Here is a 9,219-nt window from a genome sequence, read left to right as displayed (position 1 = left end):
CTGCAGTACTCTGACGATAAAATTCATTTTTTTTTTCAACAGCGTGAAGTTTGGCACGATCGCGAGAACATGATAAGGATATAAAAACGTAAAGAAACGCAAAGAAGACGAGATTATAAGAAACTGAAATAGAAAGAAGAAGAAAAAGAAATTAAAATAAAATAAAAAGAAAATAGTGACAATTATATACATTGTTTATATATATATATATATATTATTTTATATTTATATATATATATATATGTATGTATCTGCGTTAAATTATACGAGTTACAAGCAGTTCAACGTTAGCGTGGAGAGTGCGAAAATAATATCAGACTGGTGCATAACATATATATATATCATATATCCACAGTCTATCGTCGAGAAGAACTATAAAAGTATCTCAAAGAAATAAACTACCGGCGCAGCACGAGAAATATTATTATAGTTTTGACAGTATAATAATATCAACAATAATAATAATAATAACAACAACGACAAAACAATAATAAACCGTACGCAACGTATGTAGTGCTCACACTAAACGTTGAATGTTAATGTTGCTACATGCGCACCGCCGCATCAACAATTTCGCTCAACAACGACGAAAAACTGCAGTTTATAAACGAAAAGCGCCACAAAAGATAACGAAATTATACAATAATTATCTGTAATAATAACAACAATATTAATAATAATAATATTAATAGTATAAAATATATCTGTGCGCGCGCGCGCGTGTAAATACATATACATATATATATATATATACACACACACATACATATATGTATATATATATGTATGTCATTTGAATCAGAATCACTATCGCGTTGTTGTGATTTTATAATAATTGTTGCTAATTCTTACCATAGACAAATAATAATAACAATAACAACAATATTTAAAGAACTTTGAAATAAGAAAAAAATAATAAATAAATAAAAAACAACAGTCGTTTATTCGCGATAGAATTTGATTGTGACGGTTATATGTAATCGTATGGGACGGAATTGTCGATTTTTTTTTTTTTTCTTTTGGTGCGTGCCGTGCGATCGTGATTACATGTGATTTTTTTTTTTTTTTATCTCGCTGCTCGTACACGTATGCGATATACGAAAAAACTACAAGAATCGCACAATAATCAACATAGTAAAATCGTGATAAACATAGTAATATAATATATATATATATATGCACGCCCACATACGCATGTAGGATAATAAATATAGAAGAGTGATACACAGTTCGAGGAAGAGAGGAGGCAGGAAAGACGGCGATATAAAATTCCTCATCGTTGCGATACGCGGGGCGGGGGGGGGAGGGGAGTGATTTCATTTCCCAACACCGTCGACAATATGATGGATTCAGGGCCCGGTGTCCCGTTCGATTTGGAGGGTAGTTTCGAGCCCCAGGCACGCGCGAGATCCAACACATGGCCGCTCCCTCGGCCCGATGGTTACGACGACGGGCCCGTCGGTGCGGCGGGGGGCCCGGGGGGCGGGGGCGTCGGCATCGGTAAGGAGGGGGTGGAGGGCGGTACGCCACCGCAGCAGGGGGCGCTGGGTCCGGGGGCCGGATTGATGCCGGTAAAGAAGAACTCATCGCGTAGGAACGCGTGGGGGAATTTAAGCTACGCCGATCTCATCACACAGGCGATTACCAGCGCCGCTGAGAAACGTCTTACGCTGTCGCAGATATACGAGTGGATGGTCCAGAATGTTCCGTACTTCAAGGACAAGGGGGACAGCAACAGCAGTGCCGGATGGAAGGTCAGTAGAAATATTGCTAAACTTCGATTTGTTGACACTGTCGTTATTCGTTTGGTATTTTTTTTTTTTTTTTCGACATACGTGCTCCCGGATTTGTTGTGACATTTTCGATTTTAACGATGTTTAATGTGAGTAATGGGGAATTCCCCATTAATGCAAACCCAACCAACGTCCGAATCTCACCATATTTTTGATTTTGTGGGAAAAATTTTTGTTCTGCAATTGTCCCAGCTCTGATACGGTACCCTGAATTTTTTTTCAGATTTTTCGCTCGACTGGTTAAATATTTATAAATATTGTGTGTAATTTTCAAAAGGACCCTTAATAAAATTCTCAAAAACTGTATTTTTCGATTCCTTATCTAATTTTTTTTTTTTTTATTTTCAGCATTTTTAATTTTATTGATCAACTAAAATATTGATTAAACTATCTGACAACCCTTAAAAATTTTCAAAACTTCTATTATTTATTCAGAATATTTCTAGACCGGTTTCATTATGAAGTTCATAAAAAAAAGTTGAATGTCCCCCAAAATAAAATTGGCAAAAATTACTCGATTACGAGACCGGTCTAGAAATGTTCCAAGTGAAGAGTAAAAGTTTTGAGAATTCATAGGGAATTTTCAGACCCTTCAAACAATGCTTTAGTTGACCAAAGAAATGGAAAGTGCTGAAAAAGAAATGGCAAAATCGACCCGTCATGGGCCTGATTTTCAAATGACTTGAATATAGAAAACACACTTTCTGAGAATTTTTTGAGAAGTGTAAAAAAGGTCACCTTAAATATTTTTAAGTAATTAAGCAGTTGAATAAAAACTTTGAGAAAATTCAGTCTACAGTTTCAGGGTAGAGAAAATTGCAAGGCTTTCGTTTCACTGTAAGAATAACATGGGATTTGATGGACACTTTACGCTTTATTCGTTTTCTCCGGAAATCAATCGGGAATTTATCAAGTATAATTAGCTATTTTCGAGGATATTTTTTTTCATTCTCAAAACTTTCAGAATTTTCGAGCTGAAATCGACTGAAAATTATTGAAAAACGAAGCTGTTGGAAAGAAAACAAAATCCTTGAAAAGAGCTAATTATACTTGATAAATTCTCGTTTGATTTAAGATCTTTCCCATGAAAATTGCCGGAGAAAAAAAAGTTACGTATAACGTGATGTCGTAAAATCCCGTCTTATTTTTGTGACGCAACGAAAGTCCCGCGGAACAGCATGAAGAGTTTAGATAAAAATTGTTAAAAAATTAGAGAATTGTTGTTGAATTATACAGAGTAGGTTCGGGGGGTGGTTTGAAAAAATTCGTCAGCACCCTAAAGGAGGGCCACCGTAATTTATACGCACAAATTAGCGTTACCAACTATTGTTCACCTCGTATCAAAAAAAAGTAACGTTGAAACCAAAAAAAAAAAGAAAAAAAAAAGAAAATCGAATTGAACACAGTCTCGTTCTCTTCTTCTGATGGTGAAAAGCAGGAAAACGAGGAAGGGAAGGAGGAGGAGAGATGTGGCAACCTGTTAGGGGCAGCGAGGTGGGTGGGTACGTTTATTTCAGTCAAGGGTTGGAACCGAGTGTGTGAGAGAGAGAGAGTGAGAGAGTGAGAGAGGGAGGGAGGGAGAATTGGGGCGGCACTGCGGCAACCGTGAGCCCAAAGAGAGAAAGAGAGAGAGAGAGATAGCGGAGGTCACGAGGTGCAGAATGCCACAAACGTCGGAAAGGAACTCCGCCCATCAAATACTTCCGCGCGCCACGTGCTTTTCGTCTGCTTGTACTTTTTGTTTTTTTTTGTTTCTTTCTTTATTCCGACCACGTGCGTCGAGGATGGCTGGGCGATGATGCAAGGTGCAACGGATTTTCCCTTTCTATTACAGCAGCGAGCAGCTGATCACTTCAACCGTTATCTCTTCTCTCTATGAACGCGTCGGTGGCAGCCCACATTTTATTCTGTTGTTGTGTGATTATCGTATTTTCTTTTTTACGCTCCGTCGAATTGCACACTTTTTTTTCCATTGCGTTAGATATTTTGAAAAATTTTCGTTTTTACAGTATGTGTAGGTGATTTTTTTTTTTATTTTTTTCCCCGGAGTTCATTTTTACTAATTTTTTTCGAAAAATTGCTAAACAGCGGTTGTCCATCGTATTATCATAATTGTTTTAGTTTGTAACGCGAAAGAACGATTGCGAGTAGTATCCAATTAGTTGTTGAAGGATCGATTTAATGGTTCAAAAGTTTTATACGATCGAAATAATTTGAGGTTGACGTGTGTTTTTCTAACGTCAGGTTGCGACGATGCGTTTTTATTTTATAAAGAGAAGTTGTCACTTTCCCGCCGTTTGAGGATTTTGTGAAATTTGGTAAACTTGCACGCATTGATTTACTCAGATTTTTACCTATTCAACAATCGTTTAAAGATATATTCTAATGCAGATCGTTGTAATTAAATGGTAAGATTTTTCTCTCATTGCTTCGTTAGGTTAGGTCAAGAATCATGTTTAGGAGAAATCGTTACTTGGCACCTTTAGGATCGTATGAAATTTGACAAACCATGATAAACAAAACATACTCATATTTTTAAAAGACAACTCCTTGAAAGTCATTCAGATATTCCGCAGTACCGACTTTTTCCCCGATGTTTCGTTACGTTAACGTTATTAACTTCAGCCTCTGGAAAACCTTCGAGTAATCCTTGATTAGCATCTATGCATTAAGGAACACTTCATAAAATTCTCGCGTCGATTTTTCACATTTTTCTCATCTCTGCATCTCTGTATTAAACATTAAAAAAAAAAAAAATGAAACCTTCCTTCCGTGGGATGCATTATCTGTTATGAAAGACTACGAGACCTATTTACAAAGTCGAATATATGTATATTATACAGAATGGGGGTAAAAATTTAGAAAGATTAGAAAATAGACGCATCGTAATATCGAGTTTGTGGAAACGCGAAAATCTGTCTTACAGAATATTGAAACAACAAAATGTCGAAATACAGAAGAGATAAGATGCAGAAAGGTAAAGTATAGAAAACCAAGTCATAGAATCGTCAGGAAAATTCTACCGTATTCTAATTTATTCATTTTTATACTTTGACCTTCGTCTCTGCATTTTGATTTTTCTTTATATTCCGACTTCGTACATTTAAAAAATTCTATAAAACAGATCGTTTGAGTTTTTGAAAATCCGGTATTATGACCCCTCCATATTCTGATAATTTTAAATTTGTACCCCGACCATGTAAACATGTTACGTATACATAAATCTCTGACGATCGATACAATATTATATACCCTTTTATTTATAAACATGTACTTCCTTTTTTTATCGATCACTTTATTATTTTTCGACTTTTTTTTTTACTTCTCCTACAATCTAATATCCATGTAACGCGTTTCGTAGTATCACTTACACCCGATGCTACAAGGAAAAGCGAACATCCCTAATATAATAATAATTATTGTATTTGGATTTGTTTAACAATAGATTTTCACGGAATAAAATATAACTACGACGCAATTTACTCGGTTCAATTTTCAAAGATGAATATGAGAATTATGATATTGTCAGTCGTTCGATTCAGGTACGCTGTGTATAATGAATAAGCAAGCTATTGTAAATTGAATTTGTATAAGTTTTTTCTACTTCCCCTTCGTTTAATCGATTTCGCGAGACATTTTGTTTACAATGGGTTTTTCGTTTCGTTATAATATTTAAGCACGTCTGCAGAGATTGGTTTACGTGAAATTTATTTGATTAACTTTTTGCAGCCTCGTTAAAAATTATGTTTCACGTATATAATATTGAAATTTTCAATTGTACCTGCATTCGAATACAAAATAAAGATATAGACACACGTTTAAGTTAAAGCATGTTTAAAATACACCTTGCAGAACTCAATATTTAAGAAAGTAAAACTTTTTCTCAACAACTATTTCACGCACTTTAAAATTGAATGTCTGTTACGTTTTTTTCTTATTCTTTCCACGCGATGTCTTGATAATTATTAGAATATAAAGTTACCCCGAGTAAATTGTATCCGTAACCGTAACGAAACCGAGTAAACATAGAGAACGCAGAAAATGATTTAAAAAATAAGTCATTACGCCCCGCAGGATGTTCGGATCCCATTTCTTAATTATTATTCGCTGCGGTGTGTTTTCTTTCCCTTTCGTTTTTCTGTTTTTTCACTTTTCGATTACGGCAAACCGCAAAAATTTGATTGTACAAGCTTGGTCCGCGTGATAAAACAATAACAACGGTTATTTTTCTCAGTATATGCATACGAATAAGTATATTGAAATAAATTTATGAACCCTGCACGATTATTGTTATTATTGATATCCCTGGACGCGGTTTCCTCCAGCGGTACTTTCTACGAAAGAAAAAAGTTAAGGCCGCCGATAAAAAGTAAAAAGTGATAAGAATAAAAATAATTGCAAAATAAAAATTTTTAAGTGACTCAATTCCATTTCATTTGACGCGTTGAACGTGTTTTGGTAAAAACTGAAACGTGAAAAAATAAAGCAATTAATAAATCAAAAAATGGACAAGTGCGAGCAAGACTCGCGCTTTGATGGTTACAAACTTAATTTTTTTTTTTTTCTTTTTTCTTTTTTCTTTTCATGTGATATAACGACAAATTAACTATTTTCGGACATTTTCCTTTACTTGTACTGCGAGGACTTGCTTCTCTCCAAATTTCATGATTCTAGATCAACGGGAAGTGGGTACACTGTAGATTTTGACGAGTGAGTCTGCGAGTATAAAAGTATGTGACACAAACGGGCGTATCTTTTGATTGCGTTGACTTGGAAGCTTGAATTTTTTAAACCTCCAAGAGACCGTGGACCTTGGTATTTGGTATTAATTTTAACTTGATACCTCTACCCGCTTCTGAGAGAGTTTCGATAAACGGACAGACGGACAACGAAGTGAATCTACAAGGGTTGAGTTCTTTCCTTGTGAGGCATGGAACCAGTCACGAAACCGTTAAAAACGAAGAAAACTGCAAATTGTACGTTTCGTTTGAATACTCTTTGCGAAACAGGGTATCTCGTTAGAGTTCTCAAATGATAATCAAAACTGGAGCATGTATAATATTATGTACATGATTATTAAACATATTGTGTTTGAGCAGAATAAGAAAAAAAAAAGAAGATTTACACGGTTCTTTGATATTTATGCACCTTTTGTCGGGAATACGGTGGGGTATTCCACGTTAATTCTACTAGGTTCTGACCCTCACCCTCTTGAATTTGGCCCATGATTTTTTATATTACAATTAATTTGCAACTCGAGTAAATTTATTTTTTGCTAAAAAAAAAGGTGCTCTCAAAGCGGAATTATATACATTACACATTATTACTTGTAATAATTACAAAGTAAAGGTTCGTCTTGAAAATTGATTGAACGACATGATTTTATAGCGGTTGAAATGCTTCACCAGAAACAGTCGTGCAATATTTTGTGACAAGTCTAGTATTTTCGCTGTTAATCTGGAAAAAAAGTGAATTCTTACATAATTTCGACTTCAGCCTTGAATAACTTGTGCAAGAGTTGAGTTATCGAAAAATTACAATAATACCTTTCTCGTACAGCATCTAATTTCCCTACAAAAATATGTATCGCACGTTTATGTACATTGCTTCGTTCCCGAGCTGCAAAATTCGGAAATAATTAAAATCATTGTTGCGTGTCGATTAAATGGAAATTGGAAAATGCGTTCAGGAATCACTGATCATTAACGTTCAATGGCTGAAATAATAACAGGCGTCTTATTTTCTCTTCCTACGACAATCGGACGTGTGTGTGACTTTGAAAAAAAGGAATCGAATAGTCGATTTTTTCTCACCGCCCTGACACACGTATCGTGCCTGTAAGCCACACCTACTCGAAACGCGTTTTTCTTACATCTACCATGCGCATAGAGGTAGGTAGGTAGGTATGTAACACATGTGTATCGGTGGCTAAGAGCCGAGCTTAAACGAGCCTTCCTCCTTATTTTAGCACACGCGAACCGGCCGCCCGGGCGCCGTTGCCACGTTCTCGTCATCCTACGATCGGCGCCTTTTGCTCGTAACGCCGAGAAGATCCCAACTTACGTTCGCACACCTACGCGAATGCGTGCGATATACGGCTGGCCGATGGTCGGTGCGTTTCTTTTCGCCTACCTTTTACCCTTTTCCCCACCTTCGGCATTGCGTACCTGTAAATATTTTCAAATTCAAGCATTCCTCCGAGTCTATCGTATGTCGTGTTTCTGTACGTTTGCGTTACAAGAGCTGTCTAATTTTAGAAAAATTTAAATCTACTCTCCGCGTTCGGTATGAATTTTTGTTTATTTGTTGTTTTTTTTTTTGGTTTTTTATCTTTGTTTTTCTCAATTTTTATTTACCGGAATCTATTGTTATTGTACACACGCACATGCGTATAATACAAGTCTATTTGTGTGTTTTACGTGTACACGTATCGTTCGAACTAATCCCGGGAACCGCGAAATTGTTTGATAATTACTAAATTCTCTGTCGATCGATAAAGTTTGGGAAAGAAAGTAAAAAAAAAAAAAAAAAAAAAAAATTAAAGAAGAAAAGAGCAGCTACGTAGTAAAAAAAAAAAAAACAATATACGAGGTTTGTTTAACGGATTATATTAGATTATACGTTATTGTCATACAAGTATTATGTATAGACGAATGTCGAGTAAAAGAAGATCTTCTCTTTCATATATAATAAAAAAAAAAAAAAAAATAATAAAAAATATATATATCTGAGCGTTTCTCATCTTTATTAGAATTTTCTTTTCTTTTTTTTCACTCTCTCCTAAACCGTTAGTTTTTTTTTCCGTTTCTTTTTCTTTCGGTTCGTTTCTTCGGTGTTGCAGTCTTCAGTTCTTGCTGTCGGATTATTTTTTTTCTCTTATCCTTTTCCGTTCCATTCTCTCGATGACATTAAGATTTCCGTGTATCGGGGCATTCCGCTGTATCTGAAAATATTACAGCATGCCACACCGTGGTTATACGCATACTATACATATTAGATATACAATATTGACCACCTTGCCTCGAGCAAGGCCGCGATTTCTTGGCCACCACAGATCATTACGAAAGGCTTTAATACCTCCTGCATCCACGCTACACACACACACACACACGCACACGCGCGCGAGCGCAAACGATGATTTGATTATTATGATTGTTATCAATCTTGTTATTATCATTATCGTATAGAAATGTTGCCCGTACGTTTATGCATGCGTGTGTGTGCCTTCGTGTGCGTAATATGTAAATATACACGCGTAGAGTCGGATCCACGCGTGCGCAGACTCGCGTGTTATATATCACACGCAGAAAGCGGTTCCACGCGGTTTGTTATACCTTGACCAAAGTCCGCTCGACACGACACGACCGACGGTCGTCGCCTCTCCTCGGCGATCGAGAACTCGAAGTTAAGGAACGGAACGAACGAA

At 36.1% G+C, this 9,219-nt stretch overlaps 1 protein-coding gene across 1 annotated transcript in view; it reads left to right on the top strand.

Annotated features, from left to right (window-relative positions):
- The first annotated feature begins 878 nt into the window (after positions 1–878).
- LOC124304159 (forkhead box protein O) overlaps positions 879–9,219 on the top strand; it is a 121,240-nt gene continuing 112,899 nt past the window's right edge. Inside the window, exon 1 of the mRNA XM_046762258.1 lies at positions 879–1,754. Within this exon, the coding sequence (XP_046618214.1) occupies positions 1,341–1,754 (414 nt within the window). The 5' untranslated portion in view covers positions 879–1,340. The remainder of the gene's footprint in view (positions 1,755–9,219) is intronic.

Source organism: Neodiprion virginianus, chromosome 4 (assembly GCF_021901495.1).
Source record: "Neodiprion virginianus isolate iyNeoVirg1 chromosome 4, iyNeoVirg1.1, whole genome shotgun sequence".
NCBI classification, from domain to species: domain Eukaryota; kingdom Metazoa; phylum Arthropoda; class Insecta; order Hymenoptera; family Diprionidae; genus Neodiprion; species Neodiprion virginianus.
Note: the sequence above shows the minus strand (reverse complement) of the source record. Positions and strands in the feature narration are given on the sequence as shown.